This window comes from Dipodomys spectabilis, unplaced genomic scaffold (genome assembly GCF_019054845.1).
Source record: "Dipodomys spectabilis isolate Male_0828 unplaced genomic scaffold, ASM1905484v1 ptg000264l, whole genome shotgun sequence".
Taxonomy (NCBI): domain Eukaryota; kingdom Metazoa; phylum Chordata; class Mammalia; order Rodentia; family Heteromyidae; genus Dipodomys; species Dipodomys spectabilis.
Genome location: NW_024870941.1, coordinates 9,708,212 through 9,730,880, shown reverse-complemented (window position 1 = coordinate 9,730,880; position 22,669 = coordinate 9,708,212). Strand labels below are relative to the sequence as shown.

General features: G+C 63.8%; 3 protein-coding genes across 4 annotated transcripts; 2 read left to right on the top strand and 1 right to left on the bottom strand.

The window, feature by feature from the left end:
• The first annotated feature begins 6,357 nt into the window (after positions 1-6,357).
• Positions 6,358-8,042, top strand: Lypd2 (LY6/PLAUR domain containing 2). The gene is made up of 3 exons (XM_042700020.1): positions 6,358-6,433; positions 7,433-7,552; positions 7,849-8,042. The coding sequence occupies exons 1-3, from the start codon at positions 6,358-6,360 to the stop codon at positions 8,040-8,042; spliced, it is 390 nt and encodes a 129-aa protein (XP_042555954.1).
• Positions 8,043-14,440: 6,398 nt separating this feature from the next.
• On the top strand, positions 14,441-15,427 carry Slurp1 (secreted LY6/PLAUR domain containing 1). Its single transcript, XM_042699938.1, has 3 exons — positions 14,441-14,498; positions 14,803-14,922; positions 15,228-15,427. Exons 1-3 carry the CDS (start codon positions 14,441-14,443, stop codon positions 15,425-15,427), a joined length of 378 nt encoding a protein of 125 aa, XP_042555872.1.
• A 1,859-nt stretch (positions 15,428-17,286) lies between these two features.
• Positions 17,287-19,879, bottom strand: Them6 (thioesterase superfamily member 6). 2 transcript variants are annotated; one of them, XM_042699945.1, is made up of 2 exons: positions 19,352-19,879; positions 17,287-18,041 (listed from the first exon to the last, which is right to left on the bottom strand). In XM_042699945.1, the coding sequence occupies exons 1-2, from the start codon at positions 19,862-19,864 to the stop codon at positions 17,928-17,930; spliced, it is 627 nt and encodes a 208-aa protein (XP_042555879.1). In that variant the 5' UTR covers positions 19,865-19,879; the 3' UTR covers positions 17,287-17,927. The 2 variants fall into 2 exon arrangements, with proteins under 2 accessions (XP_042555879.1, XP_042555880.1); XM_042699946.1 differs by having other exon boundaries at positions 19,511-19,879.
• Positions 19,880-22,669: the final 2,790 nt, after the last annotated feature.

The following is a 22,669-nucleotide window of genomic DNA, read 5'->3' as shown; positions in this document are numbered from 1 at the left end:
GGCATGGGGAAGGTCCCAAGGGTAAAAGTGGAGACGCCGTCGGTGGGCTGCTTGGATGCAAGTCCCTTGGTCTCGGGTCCCTGAGGCCGGACCCGGTGGCCGCCGTGGGTGGAGGCTGGGGAGGCGCCTTTGCTGTCTGCCCAGGCCTCCTGTCTGGACCGAGCAGTCTTTGCAGAGTCTGAAAGATCAGCTCACTAGCGAATGGTATGTGCGCGTGGTGTGTATGCAAGTATGTGCCGGGTGTGCAAGACGTGGGGTCTGTAGACAGGGAATCTCCCGTGGGGCTCTTGGGGTACCCCCGAAAAGTATTTCTTGTCCCAGAAAGACGTGAGCTCCCCGGGCGTGGCTACATGCTCAGTTTCCTTCAGGGACAGCAGCTGGCAGCACTGAGGAAACACTTTTCCCTCACGTCATCTTATCTGTCACCCGGGAAGTGATGGAGGACACCAGTGAACACCAGATGCAGAGACAGAGGGAGAGACGGAGGTGCTGGGCGGACACGGGGTCCCCGTACCCTTCCCAGGGCCCCATCCTCTGTAGCCCCCACGTGGCAAGGCAAATCCTGACCTTGGGGGTTTCCGGAGGTTTGCTACATGAATGTGGTGGACCATGACATTGGTGACCAGCTCAACCTTCAGGCCCGTCTCCCGAGGAGGCAGGGGTGGGGCTGGAAGTCTCTGCCCTCAAATTACTCAGTTCCCAGTGTAGGGGGGAGGAGGGGGAAAAGGGGGGCCAGCCCTGCCCAACAGCCACCTGGAGCCCTTCTGCCAGCCAGTCAGTCATCAGCTTTCAAAAGACATTAACATTGCTTCAGAGAGTCCCAACGATTTCGGCCTGTGTGCCAAGAAGCCAGGATGAAGACCAAGCATGTGTTTCATAACTGCGCAGGAATGGAGGGCGGGTAATGGCTAAAGGCACCAAGCTTCTCTCTGAGCCATGATGAGTGAGGTTTGCACAGGTCTGTGAATATACTGATGGCCAATTTTGTTCCACAAATGGTCAAACTGCACAATGTGGCAGGTGCACTTAATAAAGCTGTTAACTTTTTTTATTTTAGAAAAGAAAGATGAACACAGTACAGGTTTAGAAAGATGCACAAAAGGCTACAGGAAATATTGTTAAGGCCTCCCACAATGACATACTCTTGTAGTTCCAGCCACTCAGGAGGCTAAGGGGTCAGGAGATCAAGCTTCAGGACCAACCTGAGCAAAAAGCTAGCAAGAACCCCACCCCACACAATCAGTTAGGCCCAGTGGTATGTGTCTATGATCCTATGTAGAAGGATTTTTGTTCTGAAAACTAAAACAAAAAGGGCTAGAGCCATGGTTCAAGTGATAGAGCATCTGCTTAGCAAGCATAGGCCCTGAGTTCAAACCCCAGTTCTACAGAGAAAAACAGAGGGGACACACGCACACACACACACACACACACACACACACACACACACACACACAATACCATGAGCAACACCCAAAGTAGAAGACAAGGTAGGAAATCTGCCACCAGTGTCAAGAAAGATGCCTTTTCTGGGACTGGGAAGTCAGTGGGAGGCTGGCAAGGACTGGGCAAAGGTGCGGCCTAGGAGTCTAAAGCCAGGGGAACCACGTGTGGGCATCTTCCTATTGTGGGCAATAATCATAATAACATGTTCCTTTTGGGGGGTGGGTGGTTGGTCATGAGAACTCAGGGCCTGGGTGCTGTCCCTGAGTTCTTTATGCTAGACAGAGTCTAGCGCTGTGTCACTTTGAGCCGCAGCTCCACATTTTTGTTCTCTTTTTGGAATGATTATTTGGAGATAAGAGTCTCATAGGGACTTTTCTGCCCTGGTTGGCTTCAAGCGGTGATCCTCAGATCTCAGCCTCCTGAGTCACTAGGATCATGGGCGCGACCGCCTATCTTCCTGGAGACATGAGGTGCAGCGGCCGCCTCGCAAGGCATCACCTGATCTTGAGTGCAAGAGGCAGAGGCTGGAGAAAGCCCCTGCCGTGGACCGCACTGGGAGACCCAGCTCCAGGGCGGCCGCTGCCGTGGCTGCTGCTGTGTCTCAGAAGGGGCCACCTGCAGCTGAACCTGACGATCAGGACTCCGGCGGTCTGGGTGCCCCCCCCCCCAATCGGCCTGAGACAGACGATCAGGACTCCGGCGGTCTGGTGCTCCCCCACATCAGCCTGAGACAGATGATCAGGACTCCGGCGGTCTGGGTGCTCCCCCACATCGGCCTGAGACAGATGATCAGGACTCCGGCGGTCTGGGTGCCCCCACCCCCCATCGGCCTGAGACAGCGGTATTTGCTGCACACAAGGACAAAAGCAACGGCCCAGATTTGCCACGAAGGGCGAATGCATGTGCACTGCAGCAGCAGGCCGGTGCGAGGGGGCAGGGCTGAGGGCCAGCGACACACAGTGCCCTCCGGGAGAGAGTGAGGAATGGCCAAGAAGTGCTGTCTTCTGGAAAACGGAGACAGTCACTAAGGTCAGAGAAGGGACGGCCCCTGGCTGGCTTGTCAGGGGTTTATGGGTAAGGCTCTGGGCCTCCTGGAGGGCAGGACCAGCAAGGGGTGACAGGCACAGCAGGGGACCTGAGCCAGTTCAGATGCAGGTTCCTGGCGGAAGAGTCCAGTACAGAACACATCCCGATTTTGGCCTGTCAGATCCTGAGCGTGGAGCCATAGAGCCAAAAAGAGCCGAGTTTTAGCTGCACACGGGTGGCCTACATCTGTTATCCTAGCTACTCAGATCTGAGGGTCACAGTTCAAAGCTAGCCTGGATGGGAAAGTCCATGAGACTTTCATACCGCCAATAAAAAACTTCCAGAGTCGGGGTGGGGGAGGGAGAGGGAGGGAGAGTTGGAGGGGGGAGAGGGAGAGGGAGGGAGAAGCCAGAAGTAGAGCTGGGGCTCAAGAGCACTAGCCCTCAAGAAACAGACAAACAAACCCTGAGATAGCACCCAGGCCCCCAGTTCAGGCCCCAGGACCAGCACAGAAAGAAAAAAAAAAGAAAAGGAAAGGAGAGGAGATGAAAGGGTTTGGTGACTGGGTGTGGGGAAGCCAGTGGCCTGGGAATGCAGCGGCCAGCGGCCAGTGGCCAGCGGCCTGGGAATGCAGCGGCCAGCGGCCAGTGGCCAGTGGCCTGGGAATGCAGCGGCCAGCGGCCAGTGGCCAGTGGCCTGGGAATGCAGCGGCCAGCGGCCAGTGGCCAGCGGCCTGGGAATGCAGCGGCCAGCGGCCAGTGGCCAGTGGCCTGGGAATGCAGCGGCCAGCGGCCAGTGGCCAGCGGCCTGGGAATGCAGCGGCCAGCGGCCAGCGGCCAGCGGCCTGGGAATGCAGCGGCCAGCGGCCAGCGGCCTGGGAATGCAGCGGCCAGCAGCCCTGCGGGGGAAGACTGGCCAGGAGCTGGGAAGGAGCTTTCCTAGTGGAGCCTGGGGATGACCTGGTTAGCCACTGCCCGGGCCTCACAGAGGGGAAACAATCCGTGCAGGTGACACTCTGACATAGGACTTGATAACACCAGTACGCATGGACACTGCCTGACCAACTCCCTTAGCTCACTAGGAAGAACCAGACATGTGAGACCACGCTTGTGGCCATGTCACACGCGGCACTGTGCCCACTGAGCTACTGCCACTGGCCTATCAGTGAGGGGCCACAAACCACGGGCACGCCCCCCATCACCCCTCGGCCACCTCCCCACCCGAGAGCTCAACCTTCACCCTGACTGGGAGGGGAGGGTCTGCACGAGGTCTAGAGAGGGCTGCCACACCCAGTGTGGTGCCCACTAAAGAGACAAAGCAGCAGAAGAGGGAAACCAGCTGACATCACAGGCCCAGCGCTCCAGAGTCCCACGCACAGGGATCAGCTGATCAGCCTCCCTGCTCACACCGAGCCCTGACCCTGCTCACACCAAACCCTGACCGTGCTCACAACTGAACCCTGACCCTGCTCACACACTGAACCCTGACCCTGCTCACACACTGAACCCTGACCCTGCTCACACACTGAGTCCTGACCCTGCTCACACACTGAACCCTGACCCTGCTCACACACTGAACCCTGACCCTGCTCACACACTGAGTCCTAACCCTGCTCACACACTGAACCCTGACCCTGCTAACACTCTGAGTCCTGACCTGCTCACACTGAGTCCTACTCATACTCTGGGTCCTGACTCTACTCACAGAATCCTGATGCTGCTTACACTGAGATCTGACCCTGCTCACACTGAGTCCTGACTGTGATCACACTGAATCCTGATCCTCCTCACACACTGAGTCCTGATCCTGCTGACACTGAGCCCTGACCCTGCTCACACCTGAGTCCTAACCTGCTCACACTGAGTCCTGGTCCTGCTCAGACTGAGTCCTGACCTTGCTCACACACTGAACCCTGACCCTGCTCACAACTGAACCCTGACCCTGCTCACACACTGAGTCCTGACCCTCATCACACACGGAGCCCTGACCCTGTTCACACCAAGTCCTGACCTAATCACACCAGAGCCCTCACCCTGCTCATGCACTGAGTCCTGACCCCTCACACACTGAGCCCTGACCCTGATCACACACTGAGTCCTGATGCTGCTCACACTGAGACCTGATACTGCTCACACTCTGATTCCTTTCCCTGCTCACACTGAGTTCTGACCCTGCTCACACACTGAGTCCTGACCCTGTTCACACTCTGATTCCTTTCCCTGCTCACACTGAGTCCTGACCCTGTTCACACTGATTTCTGACCCTGCTCACACTGATTCCTTTCCTGCTCACATTGATTCCTTTCCCTGCTCACACTGAGTCCTGACCCTGCTCACAGTCTAAATCCAGCCTAAGAGGTTCTGGGAGGAACTGAAGGGGGTGTCCCCTCTTAGCACAGAGGCCTGCAGACAGCCTCACCCTTGACTGGCCAGGCCACATTCCTCCCCACCCAATCAGCAGCTGCCCTGTGGGGAAATATCACCTGGGAGTCGTCAGGGTCTCCCTGACGGTCAGATGGAAAGTTCTGGAGCTGGTGCCTGGGGGCCGGGCATGCACTCCTTGGAAGACACAGGAGGTGCCCCCGGGCCTGAGGCCTGAGGAAAGGTGGGGTGCAGCAGAGGGACTGCTTGGACCTTGGCGGTGCTGGGCTGTGTGTAGCGGGGTGTGTCATCCACTTAAGCTATGGCTGCAGCACCCTTGCTGATTGCACTTGGTTTCCAGGTGACTGGTGGCCAAATCGGACGGGCTGGGCTCTGTGTGGGCTGCTAAGTGACCTTGCCTAGATCAATTAGCTTCTCAGAGCTAAAATTAATTAGCATGGGGTAGCTCTGCAGCTGCCATGAGTGAAGTGTGTGACTCACATGGGGTGCGTGAGGCCTGGGGCCACGCACTGGCACACTGGCTCTGCCCGGTGCTCATGAAGGCATGGGTCCCCAGGCTAAGGAGTCCCCAGATCCCCAGTGGGGAGCTGACCAGGCACGACAGCCCAGGGACTACACAAGGACCCTGGGATGGGGGGCAGGGGGAGGGGACAGAGAATTTCAACCACAGGGGGCTGGGGGGGGGGGGAGGTTGCAGTGGAACACAGGGTCAAAGCACAGGAAGAGACTGAGGTTTGGATAGCCTGTTGTCCCACCCAGGAGGCCCTGTCCACACCCCGGGCCTGGAAGACTGCAGTCTTAACTACTAAGTCATGGCAGTCATGGCTCCCTGCCCCCAGGCTGTGGGTGTTGGCAGGGGTGGCAGGGTGTCCTGGAGGGGAGCGCTACAGGTCTGTGTCTGGCAGAGTTGTGTAAACCCAGATTCGGCTCTCTCCTGTCTGAGGCTGGGCAAGGGCCTCCCTCAACCTCCCAACCTCCCAGCTGCCCCGCACTGCACCCCAGCCTGACCCTCCAAGGTCATCCTGCAGCCCGAGGTCACCAGTCTGCCCTGGAGAAGGAGCCATGTGCAGAGGTCCTCCTGGCGGCAGTCTGTTGGAGAGCTTCCCTCCCCCGCCCCGTCCCCCCGCCCCCCCACTCCCCCCTCTCCCCCTCCTCCCCCCCCCCCCCCCCCCGGCATCCCGGGCAGGGGGCTCCAGGCAGGAAGTTACAGGGAGGTGGTGAAGGCCCCAGGGCAGGGGGCAAGAAGCGGGAGGCAGGATGGAGGGGGAGCGCCAGGCTGTGGTGTGGAGGGACTGAGACCCGAAGGGTGAGCCTAGAGACACCCTAGGAATGAAGTGTCTGAAGGGGGGGAGGGGGGAAGGTCTGGGCAGAGGCGGGGTCTCTGATACTCCGCCCTCCTGAAACCTGATCTCAGTAATCCGCTTAGCGGACCAGACCGGTTGGACCACCACACTTGGCATCCCCACCAGGCTTCTGGCCAGGCCAGTGTGCAACCAGGACCAGAGCCATGCGGGGGACCAGAGCCACGCAGGGGGCCCGGCTGGCCCTGCTGGTGCTGACCCTAGCCACCTGCAGGGAGCTCGGTGAGGGGTGAAGAACCAGGGTCTGGGCGATGTGGGCAGTGGGGTCTGCACACCCCGGGACACTGCCTGCCAGCTTCTGCATGGGGGATGGACAGAGGTGGGGGGGCAGGGTCCAAAGAGGGGAAGAAGCAAGGAAGGCTGGGCTGCAAATGGGGAAAGGCAGGGAGTCTGGGCTAGGTGGGGGGCTGGCCAGGTAGGCAGGGGTCAGTGTCCAAGCCCTGGGTACCTGCTGGGGGGCTGCCTGATGGGGGCCTTGGACTGTGGAAGGTTTGAGCTGGCGTGGGGAAGGGAGGCTAGGGAAGGTACAGGAGGAGCTGGGGCAGGCCAGGGGTGGGGAGCAGGGGAAGGGAAACCCAGACACGTCCGTCCAGGGAGAGGACGACGGGCCTGCATCTCCTGTGCACTCCATGGCAGGCGTGGGCCTCAGCCAGGTGACTGTCCATTTTCTGGAGGGAGAAATTGAGGCTGGCCAAGGACAGAGGCCCTATCTGGGTCACACAGAGGCGACCCAGGGGCTGCGTGGAGCAGCTGGAGTCAGCCTGGGGGGCAGCACAGGGGGGCCTGGCGGGGGCGGTGCAGGGACACCCCCTCCCGCTCAGTGGACCCCATCTACCCATACCCCTCCAGCTCCCAGGCACAGCTGGCTCCCTCCCTGTCTCTGCAGGGGACGGGAGGGCTGCTCCAACGTGCCCACCCTGAGCCTCGCACCCTTCTGGCGTTCCTGCTGTGGCAATGCCCAGGCCTCCGTCTCCCGGTGCCTCCTGACCCCACCCTGGCCCCCAGGCTGACAGTCTCCCCCAAGGGTGCAGTCTGCCTTGTGACCTGAACCTGTGTCACAAGCAGACCAAAGTCCAGTGCTGACAGCGCTTCCCAGGCCCTCGGCTCATGTTCTTGGGCCCCTCAGACCCCGGCCTCAGGCAGGCCGGGCCCATCCGCAAGCTGTCTCTGGGGCTGGAGGGGCGGGCCAGCCTGACCTGGCCTTTATTGCTTCTCTCCCAGCGGAGGCTTTACGGTGCTTCACCTGTGGGGAACCCACGACCACGTCCAGCTGCACCACCGTCACCACCTGCCGTGCCAACGAAACCATGTGCAAGACCACGCTCTACTCCCGGGAGATTGGTGAGTGGGTGGGACGGGGCTGGGGGCCAGGGTCACCGGCCCTCTTCCCTGCCACCCGGCCAGCTGTGCCCTGTGTAACCAGCAGTAGTCACCCCACTGCTCCTGTCCTAAGTGTGGCCTCTCTCCTTTCCTCCCCGGGGCGAGGTGGCTGAGGACCTCATCTTCCTCCTTTATCTCTGGCTCTTCACCAAGAGGTGGAGAAGAAGGGTGCTGAGAGCCCTGGGTTGGGGGACCCCAGAGCGGGCGGCAGCTGGCTTGAGGGGGGCAGAGTGGTGGACACTTCTTGTCCCCCACAGTGTTCCCCTTCCTGGGAGACTCCACGGTGACCAAGTCCTGCGCCAGCAAGTGTGAGCCTTCAGATGTGGAGGGCATTGGCCAAACCCGGCCTGTGTCCTGCTGCAACTCTGAGCTCTGCAACGTGGACGGAGCGCCCGTCCCCAGCCTGGCCCTGGCCCTGGCGCTGGCCCCACTGGTGCACCTGGTGCTCTAGAGTCCTGTCCCCACCCCAGCCCCAACTGCTCCCCCTGCTCCAACCTCCCCCACTGCCTCCCCAGTCATGCCTAGAAGCCTCCAAGAAGTGTAGCGGCCACCTGCACCCAGCCTCCTGAGTCTCATTTCCAGGCAGAGCTGTCGTCCAGGCCAGGGAGAGGGCCTCCCCGCGGATCTCAGAGCCTGTCGCTGTCTCTGTGTCATTCTTGTCTCCTGTGGTGGGTTGAAGCCCATCCCACAAGCAAGGACAGCCAGGCCCAGGCACGCTCCCACCAGGCAGATCACTGGGCCTGGGCACGCTCCCACCAGGCAGATCGCTGCCCTTTGGGCACTTGGGGGTTCCGGGGGACCTGACCAAGGTGGGCAGAGGCTGGACTAGAGATGGAAAAGCTGGCATGGCCACCCTTGCACCTGCCTCTCCTGACCTGCAGAACCCCGTGGCCCAATCCCACTCGCCCTCCCTGCTGCCAGCCCCTGATGGGTCCCAAAGCCCATGCATCTCAGCCAAGCTATGATGGGCTTCCGGGCCTTCTTTCCCACACTGTGCCCAGCCCACACCATTATCTTGCTCCTGGGTGAAGACGCTCCACCCGAGTGAGGTCTCATGACCTGGTGCTGCTGGGCCAGCCCCGTGTCTGGCACAGAACACAGCGGTCCAGGAAACCTCTCCTCTCAGGGACCCAGGAGCTCCCTATTCCTGTCTCTTGTGGACAAGGCCACCTGTCTCCCATGGGGTTTGGGACATCCCAGGAGCCCCACCAGCAGCTCTGGGGCACAGCTACCCCAATCACCCTCTGTCAGGAGGCCTCTGGGGAGGAGGACAAGAGCAGCAGAAGGGGTGACTGGAAGCTGGGGGTCTGGCGTCAGCGGGGTGCCTCTATCCAGGGCTGTGACGCTGAGCTTTGACCTTGTCGATGGGAGACATGGCACCTCACACCCTCTTTGGCTTTCCTGTGTCAACACGCATGACCTGTAGACACTCCCGCATCCCAGAGACCCCCAGAGACAGGGGAAAAGGCCCATCGGTGACCAGAGGTTAGGGTTCAGACTGACAAGGGAACAAGGCTCAGGTTGGAGCTTCGACCCCTGTCAAGGTTCGCAGGGAAACCATAGGAACAGAGAGGTCCAGACACAGAGCGTGTGAAGCCTTAGAACCTTACCTTACCTTTGGCCTCAACCTTAGTTGTGAACCTGACTTTGGGGGACTTGACTCTGTCCTGGGACCCCGCCCCCAGTCCTCAGCCCCACCTCTCCCCAGTCCTCAGCCCCGCCCCTCCCTAGTCCTCAGCCCCGCCCCAGTCCTCAGCCCCGCCCCTCCCTAGTCCTCAGCCCCGCCCCAGTCCTCAGCCCCGCCCCCACTCCTCAGCCCCGCCCCTCCCTAGTCCTCAGCCCCGCCCCAGTCCTCAGCCCCGCCCCCACTTCTCAGCCCCGTCCCTCCCTAGTCCTCAGCCCCGCCCCTTCTCAGTCCTCAGCCCCGCCCCACCCTTCAGCTCCGCCCCGCCCTAGTCCTCAGCCCCATCTCTCCCCAGTCTTCAGCCCCACCCCTTCCCAGTCCTGGGCCCGCCCCTCCCTAGTCCTCAGCCCCGCCCCAGTCCTAAGCCCCGCCCCCACTCCTCAGCCCCGCTCCACCCAGCCCTTAGCCCCGCCCCTCCCTAGTCCTCAGCCCCGCCCCACCCTTCAGCTCCGCCCCTCCCTAGTCCTCAGCCCCACCTCTCCCCAGCCTTCAGCCCCACCCCTTCCCAGTCCTGGGCCCGCCCCACTCTTCAGCCCCGCTCCACCCAGCCCTTAGCCCCGCCCCTCCCTAGTCCTCAGCCCCTCCCTAGTCCTCAGCCCCGCCTCTCCCCAGTCCTCAGCCCCGCCCCTCCCTAGTCCTCAGCCCCGCCCCAGTCCTCAGCCCCGCCCCAGTCCTCAGCCCCACCCCTCCCTAGTCCTCAGCCCCGCCCCAGTCTTCAGCCCCGCCCCCACTCCTCAGCCCCGCCCCTCCCTAGTCCTCAGCCCCACCCTCACTCCTCAGCCCTGCCCCTCCCTAGTCCTCAGCCCCGCCCCAGTCTTCAGCCCCGCCCCCACTCCTCAGCCCCGCCCCTCCCTAGTCCTCAGCCCCGCCCCAGTCTTCAGCCCCGCCCTGCCCCAGTCATTGGTGGGGGAGGCAAACTTCCTCCAGGGTCCAGCCCGACCGAGGGTCCTACAAGTGTGGTGGCCCTAGCGGTTCACAGCCCGTAGGCGAGATAAGGCTTCGTGGGGAAGAGGAGCCCGTAGGCGCAGACCATCTAACGAGCCGGGCGCAGGCTGCGTTCTGCTGCCCAGCGCCTCTGGCCTGAGGTCAGGGATAATGGGAGCACTGCGTGGTGCTCCCTGACCAGCAGAGGGGCCTCCCCGGGCCTCCCCGGGCCTCCTGTGCCACACCGGATGAGCAGCCCAGCGCCAGGACGCCTGGGCCTCAGCGGCTGGCAACGGCCCTGCGGACACCCAGCCCTGAGCCAGGGTGAGGCTGCTGCCAGTGGCGGGCTGGACGGCCATCTCCACGGGAAGATGGCTGTGTGGCTTTCTGGCTCGGCCAGTGCTAGGCCTCAGCAGCGGCAATGCTGCAGAACTCTTCCTCCCCTTTTTGTGTCCCTTGCGTCCATGGCCAGCTGGTTTCCTTGGGTGGCCCCGGAGGGCCCCTCCCCTCCCCTGCTTCCTCTCTGGACCTTGGAGGGTCACTCAGCCCCTGGCTCCCCGGGGTCAAGTCCTGGAAGTGTGTCGGAGGTGTGGCTGGCTCTGCAGCCTAGACCAGGGGCCAGGCCCAAGGTGAGGGGCTCCAGAAGGTGGAGACAAGTCTGTCCTAGAGGCACAGGGGCTGTCCTGAGAGCCTCCCAACCCCAGGGGTCATTAGCCTGTGCTGCCTAAGCTCAGCCCCAGGGTATCTGTGGCCAGGGAGATACAGCGTGGCCCACCGCAGGTCCAGACCTGCCACAGGTAGCACCAGCCCAGTCCTCCTTGACTTCACCTACTCACCAGTCCCATTATCCACCCTCCATGCCTCCACCCGGCCCCCACCTACCGCACTTGTCCCTGAGCCTAGCCTCCCCACGAAACCTCAGCCTTTCACCCATCCGTCTGCACCCTTTGCTGCCACCTGTCTGCCCTCCACCCATCCATCTGTCCCATCCATCCTCCACTGTTATTCATCCCTCCATCTTCCCACTATACCCCATCCATCTGTCCGTCTATCCATCCATCCACCCACATCCCTCTAGCCATCTGCCTGCCCATTCCATCCATCCTCCATCCTTTTATCCATCATCCTCTCTATCCATCCTTTTCTACATCCATCCTCCACCCATCCATCCATCCGTTCATTCTATTACCCACCCATCTATGCCACCCATCCTCAACCCACTCATCCATCTACTCACCATCCATACATCCCTTCTCCCTTTGCCCATTCATCTACCCACCTCACCCCTCCAACAAATGCTGCTTAGCAGTGCAGCCATCAGAGCCCGTGCCAGCTCCCCCTGGCGGTGCTGCATGGTCTGAGCAGATTTGACACACATCCCCTCAGTCCAGCTTTCCAGACGCCCTGAGTGCTAGGAACACACTGTTCCGATTTATAAAGATTAGACAGACTTAGGAAGGAGACATGGCCTGCCAGTGGCTACACCGCCGGTGCCTGGCAGGGCTGCGTACTGCACGGCAGTGTCCCAGGCTCTGGGGCGTGAGCTGCCTCTCCCTGACGCACACCAGCCTTGCTGGGTGCAGACCTGGTCTTCTGGTTCTACATTTGAGGCCAGTGGGGGAGGCGTGGACTCTCGAAGAGGCTGCCAAACTAGGACATAAATCTGCCCTTCCCACTGGTGTCTGGCCAGACACACACCGCATCACTTTTCCACCTGCCAATTGAGTGCTGGGCTCGGAGACAGGCCAAAGTGGTACCTGCCCATAGGAAGGGCGTGTGGGCAACTCTCCAAACTGCCACCCACCCCAGCAGTGCCCTGCCATGGCTTCTGAGGCCTTCCCTCCTCGTCACAGCCAGGGTGAGTGCCCCGGGCGGTCTCGGTTGACGTTTCTGCAGCGTCTCCTCTATCCCACAACCTGCAGGGAGCTCACAGCACCACAGAGCCAGCCCGTCCGCGCGGAGCGCTTGCTGGGTTTCACGATGGGGCAGCTGTCCCTCTGCCCAGTTTGGGGAGGAATGCAACGAGGCCGCACGAGTGCCTCTGAAGGAGGCTGGCCTGGATCCCAGCGAGGCCAGGGAGCACCAGGACCGGTTTCAGTCTGCCAGGCTCCAGAGCCAGACATGCCCTGGCTCTTTGCTCAATCTCTGGGCAAGGGCTGATCTCCCACATGTGGGCCTTGGTGTTTGATCAACAGTAACCACGGTCTCTCCCTTGGCAAACCACGCCCTCCTTTGGTTTCTTACAGTCCTGTGCAGCTGGCTTCAGCCCAGTGTCAGCTCACTCTGTGCTAGCACCTACATACAGAAAGCCAAAGGCTAGATGGACAAGGGGCCACCTTGAGGCTGTGCATGGGAAACACTGCAAGGCTAAGAGAAGAACTCATGCCTCCCGGGCGCCAGCTCTGGGCGCTTCCCACCCTACCTCAAGATCAGAGTGTGAGCCCTCTGAGCCACAGCAGGGCCCGCCTCCAGATGTCCACACAGCCACACGCAGCTATCCATTGCTCTACCCCCATTTTATAGCTAATCCTTACTCCCCCTCCATTCAGCTGCCTATCTGTCCACTCATTCATCTTCCAAACCATCCAACCATCCTGCATCCATCTAACCACCCATCCACCCATCTATGCACCCTCCATCCATCCATACACCCACCCATCCATCCACCCCCCACCCATCTACCCACACATCCATCCTCTATCCACCCCCACTCATCCATCCACCCATCCTCCACCATTCCACCCACCCACCCATCCATCCACCCATCCATCCATCCTCCATCTATCTACCCCCACCCCCCCCACCCCCCCACCCATCTACCCCCCCATCCATCCACCCCCACCCGTCCATCAACCCCCCCACCCATCCACCCCCCACCCATCCATCCACCCCACCCATCCACCCCCCCACCCATCCATCCACCCCCACCCATCCACCCCCCCACCCATCCATCCACCCCCACCCATCCACCCCCCCACCCATCCATCTACCCCCACCCATCCATCCACCCCCCCACCCATCCACCCCCCACCCATCCATCCACCCCCACCCATCCACCCCCCCACCCATCCATCCACCCCCCATCCACCCCCTCACCCATCCATCCACCCCCCCACCCATCCACCCCCCACCCATCCATCCACCCCCACCCATCCACCCCCCCACCCACCCCCCCACCCATCCATCCACCCCCACCCATCCACCCCCCACCCATCCATCCACCCCCATCCATCCATCCATCCATCCACCCCCACCCATCCATCTACCCCCATCCATCCATCCATCCATCCATCCATCCATCCATCTGTCCTCCAGTCATTCATCTACCCACTCATAAACTACCCATTATGGAAATCAGAAAACTAAAACCAAAAACCCAGAGTCTAATCAGAGCTATAGACGACAAACACCGGATGGATTTTCTGACACGGAGTGGCTTCAAGGTATGGGATGGGAGATGGTGTGTCACAGGTGAGAGATTTGGAACAGGAAGCGGTGTGGGCACAGGATGGTGTGGCCACGGTCAGTGTGCCATGGTGGTCAGGAGATTGCTAGACCAGGAGGCCACAGGGTGGTAGGGCTGCTGCTGTCAGGCTGAGGGCCCAGGGGTTGGGTTCCCTAAGAGCACCGTGGGCAGGGTCTGGCAGTGGTGGGGAGCTGCCCGCAGAGGGTCTGGTTGGCGATGGCACCCGGGCCACCTGCCGCTCCCCAGCACTTTCCTTTCCCACACTGGCTTGGCCTCTGCATGTGACTAGGGGTACCAGCTGTGCGCCAGGTGGGGGGGGGCTGGGAGAGCAGCCCCAGGCCCGCCATGGCCCTGCCCCAGGCAGGGTTGAGGCCACCCTGCCACTGGGCCCTGAGGATGCTCCTACCTGGAGCCTGGTGGCCTTTGTGAACCCCTAAGGTGCCTGACCCAGGATTTCAGGGTCCATTAGCGGGCAGTCAGAGCTGTCCAGGATGGCCGGGACAAGTGGCCAGTGCTTGGGGCTGTGCCAGCCTAGGGCAGGGTTAGGGTCCCCAGGCTGGGCGTTCCAGTCTGAAGAGGGCCCGCCCCCGGGGAGGTGAGTGACAGTGGCTGCTGCCCGCCCCGGCTCCAGCCCTCCCCATGGCAGCCGGCAGCCGTGCCGCCCTACTGAGTCACGGCAGGCTCCGACGCCGCCCAGAAGCGGAGCTGGAGGGGCCAGCCCGTATAAATGCTCACCATGGGGCCGGCCAGGCTCCCAGCTCCTCAGCACCCAGGGATGGGCTCCCACTGGGCCACCTCACTGCTGCTCATGGCAGCCTGGAGCATGGGCTGTGGTGAGTGCTGGGCCGGGCTCAGCCGGTGGGAGGCGCTGCCCTGGGCCTGTCTGCCCACCTCTCAGGGAGGGAAAGGTGAGGTTGCCGGGGTCTCTGTGGCTCCCGTGAGTCTCCTGGCTTAGGGCCCGGCTTCCCTGGGGACTGGGGTCAAGTTATCGCCCCACAGGAAGGGACACTGAGGCCTGCATTCAGCCAACTGGGCCTTGAAGGATCTCAGCAGGTCTCCTCCAGCCCGCTCCTCCTGGCTCCGGGACAGGGTGGCCAGGTGGCCGGTGATGAGGCTCTGCCCCCACCCCTTGCCCAGGTGAGGCCTTCAGGTGCTACACCTGCCTACAGCCCACGCCCATTCACTCGTGCAAGAACATCACCCAGTGCAAGCAGGAAGACACGGCCTGCAAGACCACCCTGGAGACTGTGGAATCGGGTAAGGGGCTGGGGGGGGGGGTCTGGAGACAGCGCAGGGCACAGGCGTGGGCACGGGCAGAGAGGGGGGGTGGAGGCCAAACCCAGGTGGGCTTCCACCCTGCTGCTCCGACGAGGACGTCACAGCGCTGGCAGGCACGGGACAGGCCCCATCTCAGGCAGGTGCTGCGTGAGCTCACAGGGGTGGGGTGGGCTGGGAGGCTTGGGGCGAGGCTGGCAGGTGGGGCTGGGGAGGGGGCGCCTAGGTGCGGAGCACGGGGTGCGCAGGTCTGGCCGGCGTGAGGCTGATGCCCCCCCGCTCCGCAGAGTACCCCTTCAACCAGAGCCCCATGGTGACGCGCTCCTGCTCCACATCCTGCCTGGCCACGGACCCCGACAGCATCGGGCTGGCGCACCCCGTCTTCTGCTGCTTCCGTGACCTCTGCAACGCCGTGGGGGTGATCAGGCCGGGCCCGGGGGCTCTGGCCCTGCTGGGAGCCTCGCTCCTCAGCCGCCTCCTCCTCTGACATGGCTGACCTTCCCGCACACCTCTGCTCTGGTCTCTGCGAGTGGGGCTGGCCAGGCCTGCAGCCAACTCGCTTGGCCCCTCAACCTTGGAAAAAATAAATAAGACCACCCCATCCTTCCCAGGCATCCAAGCCTGCAGAGCCGGCCTCAGTGCTGCACGGTCTGGGCACCCTTTGTGCAAACCAGCCCCGCAAACACGCCCTCCCCTCCAGCCTGAGCACCTCACCCTGGGTCGGCGTCTGATTCCTTTCTAGAGGGATGGTGGTGCCAGCCCCACCAGACAGTCTTACTTCACAGCAAGAGGGGGAAGGGCGGGCGCCAGGGGCTCCCGCCTGTAACCCCAGCTACTCAGGAGACTGAAGTTCAAAGTCAGCCCAGGCCAGGAAGCCAGTTAAGACTCTTACCTCCAATTAACCACCAAAAATCCGGAAGTGGAGCTGTGGCTCACGTGGCACAGCATCAGCTTTTGAGCACAAAAACTTGGGGATAGTGCCCACTGGCACTGCGGGGGGGGGGGGGATGAGAAAGCCCGGCGGCAGCCACTCCTGCGTGGGTCTTCCTGGGGTGTCTTTATGGGCCTCACCGACAGTGGTCCACTGTCCCCTGGGGACAGAGGGGACTAGACAGGCCTGCAGGCACTGCCAGCTTCCCCTCAGACCCATGCAGGGCTGGCTCCGCACTGTCCCCTCGCAGGGCTCAGACGGGGCACTGGACAGCCATGAGCCAGAGCGGCTCCAGCCAGCTGCCCTTGTCCTCCGAGCTGGGCACTCTCTGCCCAACTAGGTCTTGGATCAAACCACATAGAGGCCATAGCCCTGGGCGGTGACTGGGGTGGGGGCTGTGGCTCCTGGCCCCCCTCCATAGAGCTGTCTCTGGGGGCACACACACCTGGGCAGGGAACCAGCTCCCTGGGGAAGAAGAGCTGCCAACTTGGCCTGGGGGCTGCACGGGAGCCTGTGACTCCCCAGCCCGGCCTTCCAGAGGGAGGCCCTGTACCATGATGCTGAGTCCCCGCCCGGCCAGCCAACAGGAACAGCCTAGGCCACCACCTCCTTCCGCGGGGAGGCGGGGAGGCCAGCGTGGCCGGCAGAGGGCGCGCCGGAGCCTGCTTGGAGGAGCTCTCCCAGGCTGCAGCCTTTCCAGTCCAAAGCTTCATCCCGAGCTGGGCTGCCTCCTGCCCCCCCCCTCCCATGTGAGGCTGAGGGGTCCCGAGGACCCCAGGGGGAGCAGGGAGCTGAGGCTGTCCCACAGTTGGCCGTAAGAGTGTACCCCTCCCTTAACTCCCTTGTGCAGGTCCCACTGGGAACCCCACCCTGCAGCCCCCAACCAGTGAAGACACTTGGGTTTATCTGGCCGCACAGCACTAGGCAGGGCCCAACCACACCCTCCACTCCGCCCTTGTCTCTCACCCCCACTGGCTCCCTGCCCCCCCTCTGCCCCTCCTGCCCCCCCTCTGCCCCTCCTACCCCACAGGGCCACAGGGCTAGGCCCTGTGCCACATTGCCTCTGACCCCTGTTCCCACAACCTGCCTCAACTTGGGGGTCCTTTTTCCTCCACCCTGAGAACCTGTGGGCTGGCCTCCACCCCCCCCCCCCACCTTGTCCCATGACGTTGGGGGCCTGGGACCCTCACCTCCCAGAGCCATGCCAGATTCAAGGAAGGAAGCAGAAAGTGTGAGATTCAGGTGCTGGGGACAGGGCAGGGCAGGAAGGCCGGTGGGGCCCTGGGGCACCCCTCCCTGGGGCATCGGTCATGTGCAGAATGGGGACAAACCTGGTCACCACAACACTCTCTGGGGGGATGGGTCTCTGGGGGGCCACAGCTTCAGAAACAAAAACTCCCCCAAGTCCAAGCCCACACGCTTTAAAACTCTTTACTTGTGTGCTTTCCATAAATAAAAGAGAACAGCAGCAGCTCCCTTAGCACTAGGGTGAGAAGAGCGGCATGGAGAGGGGTGCAGGTGAGGGACGCTCCAGTTCCCAGCGGGACAGCAAGGAGGCAGCTTCCAGATGCCGTCCCTCCCTGGATGACAGAGCGGGTGTCGGGCACAGGCAGGGGAGCCCCACGCCCGGGCTGTGCCTCAGTGCTCTTACTGTCAAGCGGGCCCAGCTCCCATTTGGCTCCGTGTTCTCAGAGGCTCTGGGCACTCCAGGCCTCAGCGTCCCTGGCTCTAAGGTGGCCCTTTCCTGGGTATCACTATCTCCGACTCAGGGGCAGAGACCCAGCGCGTGCCAGGCCTGCCCTGGCCACACACACACACACACACAACTGACTCCAGGCTCCTCCTCCCCCGGGGCCTCACTACAGGGACGGCCAGGGCCCTGTGCCCTCCGACCCCCGCAGAGGGAGCCGGGGTACCAATGCCATCTCATCAGCTACCAGCGTGGGACCTGGCACAGGGCGTCAAGCGGGCGAGGGGACCTGGGTTGGTCTCGAGGCCGGTCCAGCCAGAAGCCCGCCAGGCCTGCTGTCAGGGGAGCTGGCGTGCAGAGGCAGCGTCACTGGTCCTTGGTGGCGTCTCCGAGTCCACTCTCGGCGCGGAGCAGCTGGCTACTGGCCTCATTGTAGGCGATCCAGTGCTGCAGGTCCTCCGGGAGGTCAGGGGGCTCCACCTGCAGAGGGGAGGGGTGAGGCCCGGCAAGCTCGCGCCCTGTGGTAAGGAGGCTTCATTTCCCCCACTGCTGTGTCTCTGCCCGAGCTGCTCTCCTGCCCCCCCGGCCCACGAAGAGCCCTACCCCATGCCCACTGTCCCTCCCCAGCACAACTCCTATTACCACCTTCCTCTCTCCATGCAACCTGCTGGTACCAGGCTTACCCCCCCCCCCCCGCCCCCCCCTTCTCCTATAACCAGGCAAGAGCCCGAGGGGCTGGTGGCTACAGAAGGCCCAGGGAACTTGCTGCCCGGAAGGGGAGGAAGCAGAGACCGAGGTCTGGCCAGGGAGCCCCGCCTCCAGCGAGGCGCTGCATGGAGCTGTCTGAGCCCTTCTCCTCCTCTCCTGCACCAGGAGGCCTGGGCTCCCAAGTCAGCTGGGAGCAGGTCCTCTGCACCCCTCCCCCACTCAGGCCTTCGTGATGGGGGAGGCACCTCAGACAAGTGGGCGGACACCAGGCCGGGACGGGAGGGACGGCCAGGCTCACAGGGCTGTGCTGCACACTCATGCCGACCCCTCCACGCCCAGGGCCACCGGGCCCTCCCCAGGCCAGCCTCGCTTCCATGACCTCCTTGACACTGGGCTGGGGTGACTCCCGGCCATGCAGCAGAGGGTAGGAATCTCCGCTCCTAGCTCTGTTGTTCCACCCCCCCCCCCCCCCCCCCCCGCCCCCTCCGCCAGGGGACCAGAGCAGGTCTCCACCCAGGGCCCATCACCTCGGGGCCTTGTCCCCCTCGACCGTGAGCCTTGGTGACTGCTGCGAGGCTGCACCTGGGGCCACAGGGTGGACTGGCGGCTGGGCACGCCTGGCATCTTCCAGAGAGCCTGCCGTGGCAACCACCGCCACCTGGTCCTCCCCAGGGCCATGGTTGCCATACCGCAGCGGCTGGGGCAGCCCAGGGGAGGGCCCTCGGGGCCCGGCTGGTGCCCAGCAGAACTTTCTCCCTAAGGACAAAGGCCTGCGGGCCTCTGGGGTGGTCAGACCGCGCGCTCCGGTCCGCTCCAAAGTGTGTCCCCAGGACTTGTAGCCACCACTGCAAACTGCGCCCCGGCTGCACCCCACGCTGGGAACTGGAGCCCAGAGAGGGTGGCTGGGCCCTCCAGGCCACACCACACCATGACTCAGATCTCCTGGGGGGAGACCCCGGTCCTGGAAGAGGGAAGGGGGGAGGGAGGGGGCACCCCACGAGCCGGGTTCAGAGGTCCCGGGGCGCCGGTGGGTGAAAGCCCGGGCCCCCGGGGCGGCGGCGCGCGCCGGGCCGGCCGCTCACCCTTCGCTGGCACAGGTGCTGCACCACGCGGTCCGGCGAGGCGCCCACCACGTGCTGGCGGGAGCGCAGCAGGGCGCACACGAAGCCGTCGCGCAGGCTGACGAAGCGGGCCTCCAGGTAGAAGGCGCGGTCGTCCCAGCCCAGCAGGCGGGTGCGCACCTCGAAGGGCTCGAACAGGCGGAGCGGGCGGCGGTAGCGCGCGCACGAGGCGGCCAGCACGCCGCGCGCGCCCAGACGGCCCAGCGCGCCCAGCACGCCGCAGCGCGCCAGGTGCGCGGCGCGCGCCACGTCCGCCTCGCGCAGGTAGCGCGCGTTGTTCATGTGCAGCAGCAGGTCCAGGTCGGAGGGCAGCACGCGGCTGCCGTAGCGCTGCTCGGCCAGCAGGTCGCGGACGCGCGGCTGCAGCAGGCGCGCGCGCAGCGCGGCGCAGGGCACGCGCACCAGGTACCAGCCGTCCAGCAGCGCGAAGAAGGCGAGCGCGAGGACCAGCGCGGCCACCGGCAGCTCCACCATCGCGGCGGCGTGGGCGCGGGGCCCGCGGCGGCGGGGCGCGCCGGGGCGGGGCGCGGCGGGGCGCGGCGGGGCGGCGGAGGAAGGGCGGCCGGTAGCCGGCCGGCCGCGGAGTCCGCCGGCAGCCGGCTGCGGCGCGGGGCGGGGCGGGCGGGCGGAGCGTACCACCTGGCCAGGCCGGCGCGGGGGGGACAGGCGCGCCGGGCCGCAGGCCGCAGGCCCGGGCGCAGGAAGTCCCCCCTCCCCGCGTCCTCGATGGTTCCTCCCGCGCCCCGCCCTCCGGCGCCGCGCCGCTCCTCCCCGGGTGGGGCCGGGCGTGGCGCGCGCAGCTCCACAGCGGCCCCTGGCGGCCGCGCCCGCCGCCGCAGGAGCGGGCTCGGGGGTCCCGCCCCCTGCCGGCGCGGGCCCAGGGCTGCAGGCCGCAGCTGCTGGGGTCCCCGCACCCCTACCCCGCAGGTCCCCGCCCGTGCACGCTGCGGTCTCCACCCGAGGACTTGGCCCCAGCCCTCGCCCTTCACACATCAGAGACGCTTTCCTGACCTTTGCCTCTCTCGAAACCGAAACGGGAGCAACTCAAGTCAGGGGCGGGAATGACCCAGCGGCGGGGGTGGGGGGGATAGGGGGGGTGGGAGGGGGAGGAGGGGGTGACCCCCGGCCCGGGTCGGCCTCGGGGCTGCAGCACGCCGGCCCAGAACGGCAGGCTGCCCCCCCTCCAAGGTCTCGCTGGCACCCTCCGCCATCCCTGCCCTGTAGGGCTCTCCCGTGGCCCCGTCATCCAGTGACCCGCAAGGCCAGCCTCTTAGACCTGCGAGGACTGGAGGGGTTCCGGAGTCCTGCTGCCTTCCGGAAGGTTCTGGACCTGCCACTGGCTCCCCCCCCCCCCCTCGCCTATATGTGCCGGGCCTGCAGGCTGCAGTGGGCCTGACCGCCCTCCAGGGAGCTGTGGGGGGCCAGGCCTCTTCCTGCGCCATGCAGGGCTGCACAGCGCTGAACTTGTGCTGCACCAGGCAGGGTCTTTGCTTCTGCAGTGAGCCCCCCCCCCCCCCCCCCGAGCATCAGGGTGGGATCTGAGCATCTGGGGTCCCTGGGATCAGCTTGGACAGGCTTGGCTTCTCAGAGTCACCCCGAGAACCCTAATTGTCCTCTCCACACATTGCTCACATGCTTCCCTGTAAAAACCCACTGTGTCCTCAGGATAGGGGACTGAGGACACGTCCTTCGAGCCCATTGGCCACTGCCCTGATAATGCTGTCCTCTGTGTCCCACCGTGCTAGGAGACCATGGCCCTGGAGATAAGGAAGGTGGGGAGCTAACACCACTTGTTCCACCTTCCGGGCCTCCCGGCGCCAGGGCGCACCCAGTGTCTGCTCCCTCCCACAAGCCCTCCCTGTGAGGGGAGCCTAGCATGCGCCTCGCCGTTACAGAAGTAGGGGTGCCTGTCTCCCCGCTGGACCCTGGGGCTAGGGCCTATCAGCCTCGTTGGCCACCAGATCCCACAGGCAGTAAAGGCAGGCCTCCCCTCCCTCTACCCTGTCCCTCACAAAGGCCCGAGCAGCTTGGGGTGGGTCGTGGCAGTTTATTGGGGGACTGTAACAGTCCCAGTGGTCAGGTGGGGCCCTCTAGGTCCTGAGCCCACTGATTCCCTCAGCTCCAGGGGAACCAGGTGGGGTGCAGGACGTTAGGTGGGGGGTCATGCTCACAGAAGAGCCCAGCGTTGCCCGCAGAATAAGGCCGACAGCCTAAGTTCTAGGGGCCACTGCTTGGGTTCAAGGCTCCACAGCTAGAAGATGCTCTGACTGGGAGCTGCCCAACCAAATGCCAAGAGCAGTTCTAGCAGCCACAGTCCTCAGGACTGGCCTGCCCTGGCAGCCTGCCTCCGACTGGCTTCTCCCCATCCTGCCTTGGCTCCACCCCACCAGGCGAGCGGCTGGGAATCCTGGTGGCTTGCCCATCTCAGGGAATTTCTAGCCTAGCCCAGGAAGGCCCCGCACCTGTCAGTCAGGCCTTCCCCTCTTCCCCTCACCCAGGCTAGAACCGTTCATTGTGAGGAAGTCTCAGCATGTGTGTGACTCTGGCTCGACTCTGGCCTGCAGACCCCTGGGGGCACCAGTCCTGCGCATGCCCAGCTCTGGGGAGGAAGAACCGCTCCGCTGGAGAGAGGCGGAGGCTGGGGCCCTTCTATGGACGGAGTCCTGCCCCAGGAGGCCGCTGGGACTACAGGGGACTCGGCCCGGCCTCAGATCCTCTTCTCTGACTTTATTTTGCTCTCTCAGCCCTTCTCACTAGCTGGCTAGACTTGCCCACTGTCTTGTAGGCTCCTTGATCTGAGGGAGACTGGGACCCAGAGCTTCCCACAGGGGTCCTGGGACAGAACTGGAGGGGGATGCCGGAGAGGGGGACAGCCAGCAATTATGGCCACTCAGATGCTGGCCTGGGGAAGATGTGTCGTCACGGCCGGCCCCTCAGGCCACACGGGGTGGGCATCTGCCGGCTTCTCCGCAGGACGACCTCTGCCCCACTGGCAGCTGGGCTGCCCCAGGGTTCCAGCCTCCAGCTCAGGACGTAACCTCTCTCTCCCGTTTTGTGAGCCTCTGGAGTGGAGGCTGGGCTTTGGGTGGGGTGGGGGCCGCTGGCCTAGTCACTGGGGCCCCTTGTGGCCTTTGAGCATTCAGTGCAGGCTTCCAGCTCCCAGAGCACGGGTCCCTGCCTCACTGCAGAGGAGACAGGAGCTCCCAGGACTCAGAGACCAAGGCAGCATGCTTGTGGCTGCACAGCAAGGCGGGCAGTCTTGAGACGCCATCCTACCTC